This window comes from Alnus glutinosa, chromosome 13, assembly GCF_958979055.1.
Source record: "Alnus glutinosa chromosome 13, dhAlnGlut1.1, whole genome shotgun sequence".
Taxonomy (NCBI): Eukaryota; Viridiplantae; Streptophyta; class Magnoliopsida; order Fagales; family Betulaceae; genus Alnus; species Alnus glutinosa.
The window spans coordinates 21403391-21424491 of record NC_084898.1 but is presented as its reverse complement, the minus strand read 5'-3'; the positions used below and the strand labels follow the sequence as shown (position 1 = coordinate 21424491).

Sequence of the window (21101 nt, the reverse complement as noted above, 5' to 3'; positions counted from 1 at the left end):
AATGAGTTTGATTTTCAATTGTTTTACTTTAATTCAATTTTGTGGAATGATTCTTGGATATCTTTTGTGATTCAAGGATACATTTGATGATTTAGGATAGTTCCATAGAATTGATTGTGCTTGGTTTTCTTTGTTTAAAAAAATTGGATATCCCTTGTGATTTATTCTACGGATACAATTGATGTTTTGATTTGAATTGGATATCTTGCTGTGATTTACGGATACACTTGATGATTTAATTTAAATTGGATTTCTTTTGTGATTTGGGTAAAGAATAGATACATGGGATGGTTTTGATTAATTATTTGAAGCAAAAGTAAAACATACTTAAGATTTTATTGTGAGAACTTTGGAAAATATTATTGATCATGAGAATATGTTACTATGAGTTTGTGAGTGCGGATTCCGATACCTTAGTACCTTTTTTTTATTTGATTACATTCACTCTAGTTAATTTTGTTTATGCTTTTGATTTTTATTCACAAAAACAATCTCTTAATTTTTGGAACTAGATTAGGATTAAATTAATTTGGATTTAAATTTTGTTTGCAAAAACGTAATTCCCTGTGGGATCGACCTCGCACTTGCAATCCATTAACTGCAAACGATTCGTGCACTTGCGAGTACATTTAAAATTCACATCAAGTTTTTGGCGCCGTTGCCGGGGAATTGTTTGATTTTTTGAAAACTGTTTATTTCTAAATTGATTTTATCTTTCTACTAGTTTTAATTAGGATTTTTTTTTTATTTGCAATTTGTTTTTGTTATTTCTGTTTTTAAGTTTTTAATTTTGTTTTATTCCTTGTGCTAATCAAAAAAAAAAAAAAAATAGATTTTTTTTTTTGTTTTTGGCCTATTTTGCTGCTTCCACTCAACTTTCTGCCGTAGCACTATTCGGATACGCCTCTGCTCATAGGCTTCATCAATAAGTTCAGTAGCTGCGGAATTTTGCCAAATTTATTTTTGGTCGATTTTGTGAGTTTTAGTTTTAGTTTATTTTTGGTCAACTTATAAGTTTTTGTTTTTAATTTTTGGTGTGTTAGTTTCTGCTTCTGTGTTAATTTTCATTAGTTATTTTTATTTATTTTATCTTGTAATAATTTCTTTTTTTTAAAAAAAAAAAAAAAAAAAAAAATTTGCTAGTGTGGGCTTACGGCACTATCCAAGTGTCTAGGCAAGTTCTGGCTAGGAAAGTCTTGGGATTTAAGAGTGTCCGTGTGACCCCCCTCACTTTCCTGGGAACAACCCTGGGTCCTTGGAGAATTCTGTTTCCCCTACTCGCATTTTTCTTTACTAGTTAAATTTTAGTTTATTTTATTTTTTTTTGCATTTTGTTTATGCTTGGGCGACGATCTTTAAATCTGGAACTTACCACTTTTGATCCTGAGATCGAAAGAACAGCTCGAGAGAATTTAAGCTTGCTGAAAAATTCAGAGTCTGAGTCGGAAAAGTCTGTTGAGATGGGAGAACCGCTTAGGAATGGGGATCCACCCAGAACCCTCAGAGAATTATTTGCACCCATCACTACCGACACTCCATCCTGCATAGTGTTGCCTGCTACTAATGCTACTCATTTTGATTTGAAGCCGAGTGTAATTCAAATCCTTCCTACTTTCCATGGTTTAGAGAATGAAGATCCTTACGCTCATGTAAAGGAATTTTTGGAGAGGTGCAACACTTTCAAATTTCAAAATTTCTCAGATGAGTCGGTGCGTCTAAGGCTATTTCCTTTTTCCCTAAGCGGTAGGGCGAAGGCATGGTTACATTCCAACATTCCTGGATCCATCACCTCCTGGGAAATTTTACTGACCAAGTTCTACAACAAATTCTTCCCAATCTCGAGGATTAATGAATTTCGTCGAGAAATCAGCAGTTTCAGTCAAGAGGAGGACGAGAAATTCTGTGACAGCTGGGAGAGATTTAAAGAGCTAACTATAAAGTGTCCACCCCATGGTTTTGAGACTTGGAGGCTCATTCAATTTTTCTACAATGGGTTAACTCAATCGGAGCGTTACATGATTGAGTCCATGAATGGTGGCGGGTTCTTGAATCTTACAGGAGAAGAAGCCTACAAGACTCTGGATGAACTGTCCGATAATTCACAACGGTGGGATTTTTCAAGTCGTCGGGGTAAAAGTTCCACCACCACCAAGAAGGAAGGACTCTATGGGGTGAAGGACAATGAAGATATCAGGGGGCAACTCAAGGATATCATGCGTACGATTGAAACCATTGCTCTGAACAAGCCAGTGATTGCAGCAAATACTTATCAAGCTGACGTATGTTCTTTATGTGCTAGCCCGATGCACTTTACTCAGAACTGCCCATCTCTGTCGACAGGTACAGAATATCCACCAGAGCAGGTCAATGCCTTCAATGATTACAGGAAACCAACAAGTGGACCTTTTGCTGAGACTTACAACCCAGGGTGGCGCAACCATCCCAATTTCTCTTGGAAGCAAAATCAACCCCAAAATCAAGGAAGAACCTCGAATCAAGCTCATGCTCAACATTCTTCAGGATTCCCTCCACAGGCTCAGAATCAGTTCCAGTCAACCACTCAAGTGCCGCAGCCTCAACCAGCACCACAGTCATCATTGGAAGAAACACTCCAAGCATTCATTCAGACAAGCAACCAAAATATACAAGAGCTTAAGAGTGCCACCATGAGCAACAACCAAAATATACAAGAGCTTCAGAAGGTCACCATGAACAACAGTCAGATTATACAAGAGCTTAAAAACGAGGTCGTGTCTTCAAAGCAGTTCACACATCAAGCTATTGCCAAGATGGAAGGGCAAATTGGCCAACTAGCCAATCAAATGGGGGAAAGAGAAATAGGGAAATTCCCAAGTCAACCAGTGCCTAACCCAAAAGGGCAATTTGTTATTGGGAGTACATCCGGTCCTTCTCATGGGCAAGAGCATGTGCAAGCCATCACAACTTTGAGGTCAGGAAGGCGAGTGGATAATCAAGTGGCCATGCCGGAAGAAGTCACTGAGGCGACAAAAGAGGAGGAAAGCCAGGACAAGCTTGATAGAGATCTTGGACCAGACACTATCTTTCCAATTGCTAAGGAGATTCCCCAGAAGTTTGTCCCCAAAGCTCCGTTTCCAGAAAGACTGGCGACTCCCAAGAAAGGCTCAAAGTTTGATGACATTTTGGAAGTATTTAAACACGTGCAGATCAACATTCCTTTCCTCGATGCCATTCAGCAAGTGCCTTCGTATGCTAAATTTCTGAAGGATTTAGTAACCATTAAGAGAAGGACAAATGTTCCCAAGAAAGCCTTCCTAACTGAGCAAGTCAGTTCTATTCTTCAGTGTAAGATCCCTGTCAAGTACAAAGACCCTGGCTGTCCTACAATTGCATGCATGATAGGTGACAGCAAAGTTGAAAGAGCTCTGTTAGATTTGGGGGCTAGTGTGAATCTCTTGCCATATTCAGTTTATGTCCAATTGGGATTGGGTGAGCTAAAACCCACTTCAGTGACACTTCAGTTGGCCGACAGATCTGTGAAAGTTCCAAGGGGAATCATTGAAGATGTTCTGATCAAAGTTGATAAGTTCTACTACCCTGTGGACTTCATCGTCTTAGACACAGAACCAGTTATGAATGTGGAGATTCAGATTCCAGTAATACTAGGGCGTCCCTTTTTAGCTACGGCTAATGCCCTAATCAATTGTAGGACTGGAGTCATGAAGTTATCTTTCGAGAACATGACAGTGGAGCTAAATATTTTTGATATCAGTAGGCAACCATTTGACTATGAAGGGGTCAGAAGTGCATGCCCAATAGAAGAGATAGTGGAAGAGACTGTCAACGAGGCAATTATTGAAGACCAGTTGGGAACGTGCCTTACTACATTTGGAGGCAACATGGACCTGGAAACATTACTTGAGCAAGCTGACACCTTGTTGGACTCAACTCCTGAGACAGAAACTGACATCGGGGAAACCACTAAGACATCATCCCTTGATCCATCTCCATCAGCAGTTGAGCCTGCCAAGCGGGACCTAAAGCCTCTGCCTGACACTCTGAAGTACAAATATCTTGACCCGTTTGAATCTCTACCGGTGATCATAGCCGCTGACCTAAATGAGACTCAAGAACAGAAATTGCTAGATGTGTTGAAAGAACATAAAGAAGCTATCGGTTGGTCCATTGGAGATATAAAAGGAATCAGCCCTGCAGTGGTGATGCACAAGATTCACCTGGAAGAAAATGCTAAACCTTCTCGTGAGCCACAGAGACGGTTGAATCCAGCCATGCAAGAGGTAGTTCGAGCTGAGGTGATCAAACTTTTGGATGCAGGAATCATATACCCAATATCTGACAGCAAATGGGTGAGTCCAATTCATGTGGTGCCCAAGAAGGCTGGAATTACAGTAATCAAGAATAAGGAGAATGAGTTGGTCCCAACTCGTGTTCAGTCGGGATGGCGGGTGTGCATTGACTACAGGAAGCTGAATTCTGCCACAAGGAAAGACCACTTTCCTTTGCCTTTCATAGATCAAATGGTGGAGAGACTGGCTGGTCATGCTTATTACTGTTTCCTTGATGGCTACTCTGGCTACAATCAAGTTCCGGTGGACCCAGAAGATCAAGAGAAGACCACTTTTACTTGTCCTTTCGGTACATTTGCCTATCGCCGTATGCCTTTTGGTTTGTGCAATGCACCTGCTACTTTTCAGCGGTGTATGATCAGTATTTTCTCAGATATGGTTGAACGTCACCTTGAGGTATTTATGGATGACTTCTCTGTTTTTGGATCTTCATTTGAGGAGTGCCTACACCATCTTACCTTGGTGTTGGTACGATGTAAGGAGAAGAACTTGGTTTTAAATTGGGAAAAATGCCACTTCATGGTAAAACAGGGGATTGTTTTGGGGCATGTTGTTTCCCACAAAGGTATTGAGGTTGACAAAGCCAAGGTAGATTTGATCTCTAACCTTCCACCCCCGCGAACAGTGAAAGAGATTCGATCCTTTCTAGGCCATGCTGGGTTCTATAGAAGATTCATCAAGGACTTCAGTAAGATAGCGAGACCTTTGTGCAGCCTCCTTGCCAAAGATGCCCCATTCGATTTCAATGAAGAGTGCCATGCAGCCTTTGAAAGTCTGAAGAAGACCTTAACTTCCACACCAATCATTCAGCCACCTACTTGGACTGTGCCATTTGAGATAATGTGTGATGCTTCTGATTATGCTGTGGGAGCTGTATTGGGGCAAAGAGTGGAGAAGCTTCCTCATGTCATCTACTATGCCAGCAAGACCCTGAATGGTGCACAACTTAACTACTCTACCACTGAAAAGGAGTTGTTAGCTGTCGTTTTTGCTCTGGATAAGTTTAGATCATATCTGCTAGGGTCTAAAGTATTGGTATACTCAGATCATGCTGCTTTGAAGTATCTGTTGTCCAAGAAAGATGCTAAATCTCGCCTCATTCGGTGGATCCTGTTGCTGCAAGAATTTGACATTGAGATTAGAGATAAGAAGGGTTCCGAGAATGTGGTAGCAGACCATTTGTCCAGGTTGACTGTAGACTTCACTGAAGATGATGTGCCCATTGCTGAGACGTTCCCTGATGAACAACTGATGCACATCTCCCAAATTCATGCACCATGGTTCGCAGATATTGTGAACTATCTTGTCACCGGCCAGATGCCCTCTCATTGGACCAAGCACGACAGATCAAAATTCTTGGCTGAGGTAAAACATTTTTTTTGGGATGATCCTTACCTGTTTAAATATTGCCCAGATCAGATTATAAGGAGATGTATTCCTGAGAGTGACCAGCAAAATGTCCTCTCCTTTTGCCATGATCATGCATGTGGAGGCCACTTCAGTTCTAAGAAGACCGCTGCGAAGATTTTTCAAAGTGGATTCTATTGGCCATCCATTTTTCGTGATGCCCATGCTTATTGTTCAGCCTGCGAGCGATGCCAGAAATTGGGGAGTATTGGAAGAAGGAATATGATGCCGTTGAACCCGATCTTGGTTGTGGAGCTTTTTGATGTTTGGGGCATCGACTTCATGGGACCCTTCCCGAACTCTTATGGGTACCTCTACATTCTTGTGGCTGTTGACTATGTTTCCAAGTGGGTGGAGGCTATTGCTTGCAAAACCAATGATCATAGAGTTGTGCTGCAATTTCTGAAGGATAATGTGTTTGCACGTTTCGGGACACCACGTGCCATTATCAGTGATGGGGGGAAGCACTTCTGCAATAATTTTTTTGAGCAACTCATGAAGAAGTATGGTATTACTCATAAAGTTGCAACTCCCTACCATCCTCAGACAAGTGGTCAAGTTGAGCTATCTAACAGAGAAATCAAGAGGATACTAGAGAAGACGGTGAGCCCGACAAGAAAGGATTGGTTTCTGCGACTCAATGATGCACTGTGGGCATACCGGACAGCATTCAAGACTCCAATTGGCATGTCTCCTTACCGACTTGTGTATGGGAAAGCTTGTCATCTACCCGTAGAATTGGAGCATCGAGCATATTGGGCAATCAAGCAGCTGAATTTTGATCTCACCAAGGCCGGCTCTCAAAGGAAGCTCCAGCTCAATGAATTAGAGGAGCTGCGAAATGATGCTTACGACTCTGCCAAGCTGTACAAAACTCAGATGAAGAAGGCCCATGACCAAAACATTTTGCGAAGATCTTTCGAAGTTGGTCAGAAAGTCCTCCTTTACAATTCACGTTTGCATCTATTCCCAGGAAAGCTAAAATCTAGATGGACTGGACCATTCTTAGTTCGTACAGTTTTCACTTATGGAGCCATTGAGATAGAAGATCCAAAGAATGGAGACACTTTCAAGGTAAATGGTCAACGGCTAAAACCGTTTCTGGAGTTGAAGATCCCTGAGATTGAAGAAATGCCCCTGGAGGACCCAATTTATCCTCACTGATCCTCATATGCTGCTGGGTCTGGCTAAAGACGGTAAACTTAGCGCTTGTGGGAGGCAACCCACCTTTCCTTTTATTTTATTGTCACTTTATTTTTGTTTGTTTGGTTGTTTTGCTTTTGTTGTGTTTTTCAGGACAAGTGTCTGCCATTCAAGTTTGGGGGGAGCGTTCTTCTACGGTACACCCGACTTACATCACCCATTCGGTATTGTATTTCTGGTCACATTGGGGACAATGTGTCATTTTAGTTTGGGGGTGGGGTAGACATTTTTGGCTGTTATTTTTATTATTTTTGTTGGTGTTTTTGTTGTTATTTTCATTGCTTTTGAAAAAAAAAATAAAAAAATAATGTTATGTTGTTGTTTGAGCATGATTACATCTCAACTGTGGTTTGCATATCATTGGTTTGTTTAACATGTTGAACACTGCATATCTTTAGAAATCTGAATTTTTTGACTCATCTGTTGGATTAGAGAGACTTCACTTGTTTGAATTATTTATTACAAGCACATTAACATTGGTTCTGTGAGGTATGAAATTTGAATTGAAGAATGTGTATCTTGAGATTTGTAGGATGATTTGTTGATGAAATCTTGGCTTAAATTCAAAAAAAAAAAAAAAAAAAAAAAAGAGAAGAAGAAGAAGAAGAAGAAAAGAATGAAATAATTAATAATATCACCAGTTTGACTTCTCATTGAGTAACCGGGCCTCTTGCCTCACTAAGCATTGAGTGTTCGCGTAAAAAAATGAGAAAAATTCAATTTGGTTGATCGTATGGTTAGTTTGACTTCGCAGCTTTTTTGACTTGAGTAATTAAGCCTTTAGGATGTTTCTACATCTAATGCCCTGAAACCATCTGGTTTGGGAGTCATTGGTCCAACACTCGTTACATAGGTCAATTAGAAAGCTTAAGGGAGTCAGACATTGCACAGCCTATTAAAAAAAAAAAAAAAAAAACCTCTTTTGATTTAAGCCTTGGTTGTTTCATCTGACAAGATTTCTATGAATTTTGGGGTATACAAACTTTGAGAAAATTGAAACCTCATGAACCTATATTAATCTCACTTTACACTTATTTGAGCATGAGTTGTCTCAATTTTCCAACTATGAGTTAAATGATTTTTGATGTCCTGATGATGTGAGTATGTTGTTCATCTTGTTAAACTTGCTCATGATGTATGAACCATGTTTTTGTATAGAAATCATTGTTATTCAACAACATAGTGCTTTAAAATGTTTGTGGGTATCATTCCTGGCAAACCCTCACGAGACTTCACTCGTCCTCTAGGGAGTCCTAGGGGTTTAAAAGGCTTGTTGCATATGCTAAATGCAATCGTTTCTCCCACGAAAGAGGATTTATGTTTCAAGCTTTCATTTTATGTTTTGTTTTGTTTTGCTAAGGGACTAGCAAAATGTAAGTTTGGAGGTATTTGATGAGTGCCAAATATTGCATATGTAGACCCCTTAATTTGCATTTACTAAACCTTTAGTTTTGTTATTTTCTAATGTTTTTTGTTAGTTTTGGTATTTTAGTATTTTGCAGGTCATTGAGAGAAAACAATAGCTTTATGGTGAAAGAAAGCACACTTTGAGAAGACCTAGATGATGTGGTTATGTTCAATCAAATCATGGAAAGGACTAAATCGGAATTTCTCTAATTGGAGTCAAAATCGGATTAGAATTCAAATTCTGCACATGTCATAGTATTTTGGCTATAACTTTCAACTCAAATATCCGATTGAAGTGAATCAAGTGGCGTTGGAAAGCTAACTCAATTTTCTACAAATCCTTATGAAATAGTATTTTCCTAATTCGGACGTCTTCTATGCCAAAAGTGCCTCGCAATAAAATACCGCAAATTTGGACGGATTTGGAGTCCTTTTCCTTCTTGGATTGAGTTTTAAGTCTCCTACTCAAACTAGGAGACTAACCTCCAATTTTTCTAGGAATTCTAGGGTTTCTAGGATTTGTTTTCTCCCTATAAATAGACCTCTAAGCTTCAAGAAAAAGTGTGTGAGGCTAGAGCAAAATTTTGGTGTCTTCTTGCAACAATTTTTCTTGTAAGTTCTTTTAATTTTAATGGTTTCAATTCAAGTTTGCATGTTACTTTTAGCCATGAGAGGCTAAATTCTCAACTAAGGTTGAGGATGAAGCCTCACTTATGATTAGCAACAATATTCTCATGTGATGTAATATTTTCCAATTTTAATGAGTTTGATTTTCAATTGTTTTACTTTAATTCAATTTTGTGGAATGATTCTTGGATATCTTTTGTGATTCAAGGATACATTTGATGATTTAGGATAGTTCCATAGAATTGATTGTGCTTGGTTTTCTTTGTTTAAAAAAATTGGATATCCCTTGTGATTTATTCTACGGATACAATTGATGTTTTGATTTGAATTGGATATCTTGCTGTGATTTACGGATACACTTGATGATTTAATTTAAATTGGATTTCTTTTGTGATTTGGGTAAAGAATAGATACATGGGATGGTTTTGATCAATTATTTGAAGCAAAAGTAAAACATACTTAAGATTTTATTGTGAGAACTTTGGAAAATATTATTGATCATGAGAATATGTTACTATGAGTTTGTGAGTGCGGATTCCGATACCTTAGTACCTTTTTTTTATTTGATTACATTCACTCTAGTTAATTTTGTTTATGCTTTTGATTTTTATTCACAAAAACAATCTCTTAATTTTTGTTTGCAAAAACGTAATTCCCTGTGGGATCGACCTCGCACTTGCAATCCATTAACTGCAAACGATTCGTGCACTTGTGAGTACATTTAAAATTCACATCACTGTAGAATATAAGCGGTATGTGGTTAATGGTGTGTTATACCGCACCCTGAATGTCGACGAAGAAAAAAAAAGTCAAAACAGTGGAGTGTGTGTCACCACTGAAGATGGTCCCACCTACTACGGTAAGCTAACTCCAATAATCGAGGTTACGTACTACGACTTGACGCGGTATGTGTTTTTCAAGTGCGATTGGGTCGACATTCAACCGAATAATGGATACAAAAAAGATGAATATGGATTCGATCTTGTCAATTTCAAGAACCTAATACACACGGGTGCGCGACTAACCGATGATCCGTTCGTACTACCAGATCAAGTATCGCAGGTGTATTATGTTGAGGATCCTGAAAATCTAAATTGGGCTATTGTTGTAAGGACAAAAACTAGAAATGTGTATGATGTTGGCAGTGGTGAAAGTGATGATTATGTTGAGGCTGACAGTTATCATGAGCACGAGCCGTTCAACGTCAACGTAACGGGAGACGTTGGTTTTGATGACATTAATTGTGCACGTACTAATGTACCAGCCACCCAAGCAACATAATAATTGTATGTATGAATATGGTTAAACTATGATATAGAATTCAAAGATATGGTGTCTAGAATGACTTAATTATAGTCGTCTCACTTTTATTTTCTAAGCATGTCGTTTATGTTGCAAAAATATTGTATAGTTTATTTACTATTAAATGTGACTTATTTTCATGTGTTTGTAGGTAGACATGGCCCTTAAACAAAGAATGACGCAACCAGGAAAGGATTTTTGGACGCCTATAGACCACACACCCATTGAGCGACTGGTTATAGGGTCGGACGATACGACACAAGACCTTAATGAGACACAAGGGGGCATAGATGGTCAGTATGTACTACATGAGCAACCTGTTGTAGGGTCAGACGATACGACACAGGACCCTAACGAGACACAAGGAGGCGTACATTCTCAGCATATAGTATATGACCAACCGGTTGTAGGGTCAGACGAAACGACACAGGACCCTAACGAGACACAAGGGGTTGTAGATTTTGAACAATGTGTAGCACCTGATATGGAGTTTGGATCATCAGCACAATCAGTACCCGAGACTTCACAACATAGTGGTACTACTCGGGTGCCGAGTATATTACGGGATGGGAAAGTTTACACAATAGGTATGAATTTTTTTATATTTGATGGTAGTCAATCACTTTGGTAATCTTGTACTATTATAGTAATAATAAAGTGTGACTAACATTTTTTTTATGAGTTGCAGATGAGCAGGGTAGAAAGAATGTTAGGATTGTTGGTAGTCCTAAGGACATATGGCACATACCTGATGGGGAAAAGGTAGTGATCGAATTCAACCTATCCTACCAACCAACCGGCCTGGGGGTTGAGAAATTTAGAAGAATTTGTGGGAAGATCATAAGAAGTGGTAAATTCGTACGGCTGCATAGTAACTGGAGGACATTGCCATTGGAAGGGAAGGAAGATATGTGGCGCACCTGAACGGTATGAAAATTTCTATTTCCGTGTTAATAACTTCTTATTTATAGTTTTGTAATTTTACATTTCCAATTAATTAAGATATGGGATATCATTTTTTGTGTAGCAAAAAATTTATTTTGAGCCTATTCACCTACTCGAGCACATAAAAAGATTAATGTTGATGGACCTAGCAAAGAAAAGAAGGCAACACAGGTATGAGGTGAAGAAGAGTCTAAAGTTGAAACAAGGTGATACCGTACAATCTGTGGTCAGTAGGGCTTCACCAACGCCAGTCTTCGATGCAGAAGACTTCGAAATGCAAGTTGTTACGTGGTTGTCTTCGGCTGATAAGGTATTTTAATTTATTTCTTATTGGTCTTTTCTTTGTAGAAGAAATCCACATATTAACATTACCAAATTTATAGGAGAGAGCGTTGAAGTCCAAGATAAGCCGTGCCCAAAATGTACTTCTTCACACTTTGGGATTGAAGAGCATCGCACAGGTTGCACGAGAAATGGTACGTCTAATAGATAAACGTTCACAGCTTATACGTACTGTGGTAATATAATAAGCTTATAACTGATAATGTTAATGATATTGCAAGAGGAAGACATAGGAGAAACACTGAACCGAGATGATATGTTCATTGTCTCGCACACCAAGAAAGATGGGAACCCTGTGAATGCAGCAGCTGGAGAAACTATCGTAAGTGGTAAATACAACATATCAGTTATAGGTTCAAGTTCTCACCCTTGGATGTTTTGTGCAGGAGAAGATGAGAGAAATTATCGAGAATCAGTTGCCTGTAGAACGAGTGTGTTCACAGGGGTCAGTCTATTGGTCGCATAACGATGCGTGTGCACAAGTGCTAGGACGAGAACATTCTGGTCGTGTACGCGGGGTAGGGCTAGGGCTGACTCCCGGTAAATCCACCTCTTATACTCCGGACAAGGATCGATCTCTAGTGCGCCTACTCCCAAAGAACAAGAAATGGTTGCTGAGATGGAACGTTTGAAGACTTTGTACGAAGCGCAATAGGAAGAGCTTGTAGCTGTCAAACGTATGGTAGCCTTGATTATGGCAGAGAAACAATCATCAATGGGAAACAACGAAGAAGGTGATGTTTTGGTTTACACTTAACTTTTGATTAATCAGTCATTAATTGTCCCCTCTTACTGTTCATTGGGATTGTTTTATTTTTATTTCAAATTTCACTAGAATAATTTATGGTTGAAGAGGAATGCTAATAGTTAAGAGGAATGTTAACTATTATATGCTTAGGTTGAATCTTGAAATTCTCGTGAACATGTCTTTTTAGTTATTGGGAGAAACATCGTCAACTCGTATTTTCTATTAACTACAATTTTAGCTGCTTATCAATGATCTTCTGTAGAACTTGCTACTATTTGGTAGTGTAGGTGCTGAAATGGCTCTGTAGTGCAAAATACCGTCATTATTTTCTCTATTCTATCATTAGCTTCGCAGTGTGATATTGACAGTTAAAAGTTAGCTACTTAATTCCTAATGCTACTACTAGTTTAAGGATCTATATATTCTATCATTTGAAGCGAAAAATAAAAAATGAAGTTTGCTTGTATTAGTACGTATCTAGGTAGTTATTTTATAATCATTACTTGTGTTTAGTTTTCACCTAAAAACATGTTAATCATAACTTCATTAAGATGATTCTTACCTAACAATTTGAGATTTGTATGCCTATTGCAGCAAACACTGGAAGCATAAATGAACAAGATGGTTGAAGCAAGCAATGCACACAAGGTCGTAAATCGGATTAATTCTCCTCTGGGCCGGCTTGCATGCATTGATGATTATAATTGTGCATGGGAACAACTTGTTTTAAGATTTTTAGATTTTTAATTATGTATTTATATTTGAATTCGGTAATAGGTATATATGCATGAATTTTTTAAATATGTAAGCTATTGGACTATTGTTACGTTGTGAGTAGTTTGAATTTGGAAATAGATTTGGATTTGGATTTGAATTTGTATTTGAATTTAGATTTGAATTTGGGATTTTGGAAATGTTGTATTAGGGTTTTTTTTTTTTGGATTTTAATTATATATTTAAAAAATATATATTATTGTGGACGGTTTGGGCCCAAACCGTTCAGAATTATTCGGGTATTTCACATAATCAATCCCAGACGGTTTGGGATTAAAAAATAACAATAGTAAAGTTTCGCATTTTTTCTTTTAATTTTTAATTTTTTTATATATATAAAAATTAAAAATTAAAAAAAATAAATATTACCAGCCCGTCCAGTCCACCCAATTCTGTGGACATAATCCTCCGTGGTGAGAGGAAATCTATAGTTGATAACTACTTCAACATCTGGAATATCCACATCAGTAGCTATCTGCACATATATGGTCTCAGTTGAATCAATTACTAAAGAAGCTGCCAACTATAGCATAATACGTCTACAAGATTCCTCCACTTAATTATAAGTGTTCCATGCACAGCCTACACTTCAATCATTTTCTTTTCTAACCTTTTTATTTTTGGTTTAACCTGAAAGTGCTAAATGCCCTAACACAGCTAAACTCCAATGAATATATGTTGACATATTAAATCTGTTGTAACAAAACAATTTTAAGATCCCAAAGAAGCAAATCGACTACCTAATCGACAGCCTCCTTTTTTGTTTTTATCTAATTGTTTTTTTTTTTTTTAAATAATAATAATAATAATTTTATAAGTTTTATATATTTATATATTTATATTTTTTTAATTTTTTTTATTAAGAGTAACACGTGTTGCTACTTATTGGGGTTGACGTAGAGCCGAAAGGAATTTGTCAAAAATTTTTAACGGAATTTAACTTTAAAGAGCAATTTGTAATTTAGGTTAACCATATAGATTTCTGAATGAATTTTGGTACCACATAGAGTGATTTGTAGTTTAAGCAAACCACATGAACCAATAATACAATTTTCCATATATGTAAATTGAATTACATTTTGCAACTTTTTTTATCAAAGATAGCAACATTGTTCATTTGTTAATTATTATTATTTTATATTTTATATTTTATAATTATTATTTTTTCTAATTACAGTTGCTGTAATGAGTTGAAGCATATAGATTTTGACTGAAATTTTTAGTTTGTGAACATGTACATAATACTTTAAATCGTTTACAGGGAGGATGTCTTATTTTAATGGCCTTTCTACTCTTAAAAGCACTCCCCCAAAATAAATGAATGCTAAACCAAAAGTTAAGGAATCGGTAACTCCTGTGACAATTACTGATGAAAGAGTATTTATAGTAATGAATATTGTAAAAGATCGTTTACATAATTGAATAGAAAATTAGTAGACGGATGATTGACAGTGATTATTTAGTTAATACAATGAGAGTGATACATTTAAGACTATTAACAATGAAAAAATCATGCAATGATTTCAAAATATAAAGACACATCGAGGAAAATTGAATAAATTAATGCTAGACGTAACATTAAATTGTAAGTTACATTTATATGTTTTAAACAATAATTAAATTTTGTTGAATTGTTTATTTATTTTGTTAGTTATATTCTTTAATATTTTTAATTATTTTTTGTTCAATTTTAGTTTTTTTCCTTTCTTTTAACAAAACATCTTAGGACCCCTAACCAAAATCCTGGCTCCGCCGTTTGCACATCATTCATTGAAAATGTAGGCTTTGAAAAGTTTTAACATTCCAAATATGACATATTTACCAGTAGATAGTTGAAAAACCAGCACAAAACTTTCATGGAAAACGAAAACTTGGAGCAATCATTATTTAATCAGAATCTGCATACAAGTCATGCAAAGCTGCAGACTGAGTTCAACAATTGAGGCTGAGGTTTATTTGGGGGGATTTGCAGAGTATTCACCAACATTTCCAACATTATTGAGGGTCCAAAGTTCACAACCAGAAAATTCTGCAAGAAATTTGGTCATTAGCGACAAAACTTTCAGCGATCGCCAATAGTCATGGCTAATTTCAGAATAAAAAATATATAATTTTTTTCGAGCACGGGACTATTTCCAATACGGCGGAAGTTCATGGCTCCTGGTGGGAGCTGAACCCTCTCCCTCGCTTGATCTGTCTAAGGAGTAGACATCCCAAGCACCATCTCTCCAGTAGGTAGAGTTGATTTCAGGGACATGTGCAACCTTCAAATAATCCCCACCTTCAATTTCTGGACGTATGCTCAAGATTAACTCATTGGGCATGTCAAAAAATTCCACCAGTTTCAGCTTGCTAAGGTGTTCGATGCCTGATGGCAGCCTGTGCAAGGATTTGCAGCGCTGCAGGATTAGCTTTTCAAGGAAAGGCATTGCTCCCATTTCTACTGTAACCGTCTTCAGTGCATCCATCTTGTCAAGGCCTAAAACCTTCAGCCTCTGAAACCCTCCAGCCTTGAACTGCAATATCTCTCCCTCATAAACCTGCAGAAATTCAAGATGTACAAGATTGGGCAGACCTTGAAGCGATTCAAGTGGATCAACCTTCAATTGACTCCACTTCAAAGACACCTTTGCCAAACTATGGAGAGAAGATATCCAGTATGGTAACTTCTCTAAGCATCCTGTCAAGTATATCCGCTGAAGAAATGGAGGAGGGAAAGACAGGCTTTCAAGATCGATGATCTCGTCCTCTTCGGCTGACGTTATCGACAAAGCGCGAAGGTTTGTTAGCAAATTAATGGAGGAGCACAGAGCAGTCCCATTTTCTCTTCTGAGCTTTACAATAGCAAGCCTCCGCAGTTGTTTCAGCCTTCCGAGCTCTTTCATCATATCATCACCGCCATGATCCGCCTCTATGATGCCGAGCTTTTGTAAGAATTGGAGACGTCCGATTTGCGCCACAGCCTTAAAACCATATTTGGAATTGAAGTGTGCATAGGATTCAATCTCATACCGATACACCAATAGGTGGCGAAGTTTCTGAAGCCGCGAGATCTCAGCAGGCAATGCAGTCACCCGTGTGTGTTTAAGATCAAACGTCTCCAGGTTCTGAAGATTCCCAATTGAGCTTGGAATGATTTCTATCTTTGTTCCCCTCAAGCTTAGATATTTCAGATGGAACAGCTTGGTAATCTCATTTGGGAATATCGCTAGAGGTGCACCTTGCAAATCTAACAAATTAAGTAGCCTAAAATCAGGAGGAAACAAAAGGGATTTTGAAGACTTAGACAGTGATGATTCTACCCTTTGAAACATGAGCAAAGAACGAAGCCGGCCGTTGCTCTTGGTTTCTGGTACATCCTGCGTGGCTTTATGTATTGACAGGCGACGAACTTTGTCAGGCCACATCATGTTTTGTCCTCCTCGAGCTATGGTTACAAAATTTTGGTCTCTTGACTTCGAAATGATTATCTCGCGGAGAAGATCATGGATGCGACATGTTTTGATCCTCCCTTCGCTGGTCGTCCCTGCCACTTGGATTAGGCTTCTGTTCAAGAGCTCGTAGAGGTAGCCCTCTGCAACTTCTTCCAACACCATTCCTTCTTTTTCTTTCACAAACCCTTCTGCTATCCATAACCGAATCAGTCTCATTTTGTCAATGAGATGACTTGCAGGAAAGATGCTAAAATACAGAAAACAAGACTTTAGACTGTAAGGTAAATCATGGTAGCTGAGAAACAATATCTTTTCCATGCTATTGAGTCTAACATTTTCTTTAAGTTCATCAGCAAGGCTACGTTGAATCATATCCCATTCATCTATCCTGTTCTTGGTCCCCAAAACACCACTGATTGCCACAATTGCAAGAGGCAATCCTTCACATCTTCCGAGGATACTTTCTGTAATACTCTTCAAATCTGGAGGGCAAGAGTTATCCCAAAATGTTTTTCTGCAAAATAAAGTCCAGGATTCTTCAGGAGACAGAGGGTTCAAAGGATAGACATTACCATTGAACTCCTTGCAAGAGACAGAGGCAACTTCAGAGTTGCGTGTTGTGAGCATGACTCGACTGCAGCTGTTGTTTGGCAATGTATGTTTGACTGCATCCCAATCATCCATATGCCACACATCATCTAACACAACAAGGTACTTCTTATGCTGCAGAAAGCTTTTGATTTTTGTTCTTAGCTGATCAGTGCTCATGCTGTCCATTCCTTGAGGAACTGGTCTCCTTTTCACCTTGTAGAGTTGCTGAACCATGTCTTTTAGGAGATCTTCCATCTTAAAAGATTGAGAAACGGTTACCCAAGCACGGTATTTGAACTGCAGCTTCACTTGTGTATCATCATATACTTTCTTTACCAGGGTGGTCTTCCCCAACCCTCCCATGCCGACCACCGAAACCACTTCGCGTCCGCTATCATCCTGGACAAGCCAGCTGATCAGTTGCTTTTTGGGCTTTTCAATGCCCACAAGGTCAGCTTCTTCTAGCAGAAGGGCATCCTGTCGGCGGTCATGACGAGTCTTGGCAGTAATCTTGGTGTCAACTATTGTAGTTTCACCCTGGAATCTCTGGCGTCCCTCCGAGATACTTTCAAATCTGGATCTGAGTTGATGTATTTCGGAAGCAATATGATGGCGAGCTCTCAAATTCCTCATGGAGAAAACAATTTTACTAAGAGAAGCATTTAAATCATTCCCATGAGGATTTGTTACTTCAACTACAAGCCTGTATTCATCAAGAACATCTTCAATATCGTAAGCCACATCTCTCACTTGCTTCACCCACACGTCAAGTTGAGGACTCCTCTCCTCCATTTCATCAGCAGTTCTTAGGAAGGCCTCCATGGTCGCCAGTTCATCTGCGATCCACACGGTTTCTTCCTTCACCCCCTTCAGTAGTTTCACCTCTTCTTGCATCAAGGCCATCAGCTTGTCAAGTACATAGGTAACCGCAATATCAGCCATTGTTTCGCAGTTTTTTCTCAAACCAGCCTTGGCGTTTCTGAATATAGTATTTGTGTTTTTGAGACTGTAAAGAAACCAGGCTAAAAACCTCTAATTTCTTTTTCTTTGGTGGAGAAACAATGGCAATTGGAGATGAGGTTTCTGTCTGAATTTTGGGTTGCTCTTCTAATTTTTATAACCATTCTAGGAGGCAGTACTGCCAACTGGTTCAGGTTTTAGCAGAAGAAATGCTCAAGTTGCCCAATAAAAATAATTATTTTCATCCATTTTTCAACCCAGTGAACTGGTCAATGAATTCTAAACCTGTTATTCCAGGCTGCTTCAAAGTTTTCTTAAGAAACAATATTATGTAGTTTTTAATATCTCATTACCTTGTAACTTCCTCTATTTTGTCCCCTTGATAAATTTGCCATGCTGCACACTTCTTTCCAACCCAATTGCAGACAAGTCAAAATTTCCAGATCTCTTCTGGATTTCGTGTTTGACACTCAATCTTCATCATCTTTTTCTGTTTAATCTGACTTATTATACATATTTTTGAATCCCTTTCCAACTGGTAGCCAAGTCAATCACAGGAAGCATCTCAACATCAACCACCTCAAATGGACTTCCCTATCAGTTTGCTTGCCTCGATCCGTAGCCGCGTGCCGATCATGACTTTATCATGTCTTCTTCTCCGTACACAGAAATGTTGACTCACATGTTTTGACCAAACTTAAAGAACAGAAATTTCATGGTGCCTTCTTTTTGTTTGAATGATGATTGAGTCCATATCTTTCACAAGTAAAGGCACACCGTTCTGCATGGGATATCCAATGATGCCAGTTTGAAAACTTCAACATTTTTTAGTTGCTTTCATTCTGACTTGTTGCTTTTGGCTAAGGATCCATTTGGGTTTGTAATTTAAAAATAACGATTTTAAAATGTACAAATTAAAAAATGATTTTTAAAAATATAGTTAAAGGTTTGAATGATGATTGAGTACATATGTTTCACAAGTAAAGGCAGACCTTTCTGGAATATCCAATGATGTCAGTTCGAAAACTTCAACATTTTTTACTTTCATTCTGGCTTATTGCTTTCGGGTAAGGGTCCGTTTGGATTTGTGATTTTAAAATAACGATTTTAAAATATGCAAATTAAAAAAGTAATTTTTAAAAACATAGTTAAAAATTTATAAAATTGCAGTTTAACCTTTAAAATTTTAAATTAGCATTTAAAATTTTAAATGCTAATTTTCTGCGTTTTTTTTCCAAATTTCGATTAGATTGAGGTTTGATCTGTCAAATCAGTGTTAGCCATAATAATGCATGAGAGGAAAGATGCTGGAAAATTCTTTTGTTTTTTTGTTTTTTTTTTCCCCCTCTGTGTGGGCATTTTATTATTATTATTATTATTATTATTATTATTATTATTTAATGAAATCCTATGGGCCTCCTTGTTGACCTAGCAAAGGAGAAGGTGACAAAACCCTAAAAGAAAATTCTCTCAATTGGCAACCAGAAGCGCTACAATCATTTTGTAGTTTTTGCCACGTCAACAACTTAATTAAAAATTTAAAGTTGTAATGTAGCGGTTAACATGTATTCACTTAGATATTTTTTGGAAGTGTTTTCTTTACTTTTTAAAGCAAAATTATGCAAGAATTTATATGATTAAGCATTGAACGTGATGTGAGAGAGTTTATTTGGTTGCATTAAATGTTGATCGAAAGATTTTGTTTTATTTTTTATTCATAAAAAAGTTTTGTTTATTTTGCTCTGTATTATTTTTAAATGTTCTGGATTTTATTAGTTTTATTTGTATTGAAATTTAATAGGTATCACACAAACATTATCTCAAATTTATGCTAATTTTCTATTAATACTTTAATAATCGGAATTTATATTTTTTTCTTGCTATTTTTTTATTACTTTTTTTCATTATAAACTACATTTATGGGAACAAAGATTTTAAAAGGTTTACTTTTTATAGATTAAAATACAATTAACAGTCAAAACCTTTAATGTCTTTTTATTGAAAGATATGTGATATTTTTTTTTTTTAAAACGCATTTTTTAACCTATAATGAAACGTACAATGAAGATGTGTTTAAATTCTGAAGCTTAAATTATAATAAAGAATCTCTCGTATATTGTGGGTTATGAGTTAGTTAAAATAGTTTGAAAAATGTGAAAGAAATGCCTAATAATGGTGAGTCAAAAGATAAAAAGGAACAATATCGGCATCGTTGATCTTGCTTTTTAGAGATGCTTTTTGCTTTTTACCAAAACAAACAACTCCGAGCACAAAAAACTTAAAACTACTTTCATTTTTACGTCACGTCAAAAATACTTTTTTGCCAAAAAAAAAAGGGGGGGGGGTTAAATGCGTTACAGTTACCTGTGGTTTCAAATCTTTATTTTTTTGCCCCATGTGTTTTCATTTTTATCACAGGTGATACATGTGGTATGAGAAAAGACGGATATGGTAGTTCCATCTATTTTTCCGTCCAAAATTGATGAATTTTCACGTCAGCGACATGTGGCTGCACAATTTTTTTTAAATTTTTATTTTATTTTATTTTAAGGCTTTAAAAAAAAATGCCCCTATGGGCCACCCCTATATTGGCTAGTTTGGGGAGCCACCCCCAAGGGCCAAAGTGAGAAAAAAATAAAAATAAAAAATAAAAAAGCACGATTTTTTATTAATTTTTTTAAAGCCTGAAAAAAAAAAAAAAAAAAAAAAAAAAAAAAAAAAAAAAAGTACCACCTGTGATAAAAATGAAAGTATAAGAAATAAAAAATAAAGATTTAAAATTACAGGGAGCAAAAAAGTATTTAATCCTATATATATATATATATATATATATATATATATATATATATATATATAAAGCACTTCCCTATCAGTTTGCTTGCCTTCGATCGTTTTGTTTGCATTCCTGAAGAATATATATTTTGTTACCCAAAGATTGAGAATTCCTGAAGAATATTCCAGACTGATCAATCGATTAGATTAAGTTTTTGATCTCTCAAATCACTGTTAGCCATA

The 21101-nt window shown here is 37.1% G+C and overlaps 2 protein-coding genes across 2 annotated transcripts; one reads left to right on the top strand and one right to left on the bottom strand.

Annotated features, from left to right (window-relative positions):
* The first annotated feature begins 1337 nt into the window (after positions 1-1337).
* Positions 1338-6917, top strand: LOC133853968 (uncharacterized). The gene has a single exon (XM_062289987.1). It carries the CDS (start codon positions 1338-1340, stop codon positions 6915-6917), a length of 5580 nt encoding a protein of 1859 aa, XP_062145971.1.
* An 8036-nt stretch (positions 6918-14953) lies between these two features.
* On the bottom strand, positions 14954-18356 carry LOC133854141 (disease resistance protein RPM1-like). Its single transcript, XM_062290201.1, has one exon. The coding sequence runs from the start codon at positions 18066-18068 to the stop codon at positions 15231-15233; it is 2838 nt and encodes a 945-aa protein (XP_062146185.1). The 5' UTR covers positions 18069-18356; the 3' UTR covers positions 14954-15230.
* Between the last annotated feature and the right edge of the window lie 2745 nt (positions 18357-21101).

What these genes read in the sequence shown, in the direction of transcription:
- LOC133853968 (XM_062289987.1), top strand. Translation starts at nt 1,338, where the DNA reads ATGCTTGGGCGACGATCTTTAAATCTGGAACTTACCACTTTTGATCCT.
- LOC133854141 (XM_062290201.1), bottom strand. Translation starts at nt 18,068, where the DNA reads ATGGCTGATATTGCGGTTACCTATGTACTTGACAAGCTGATGGCCTTG.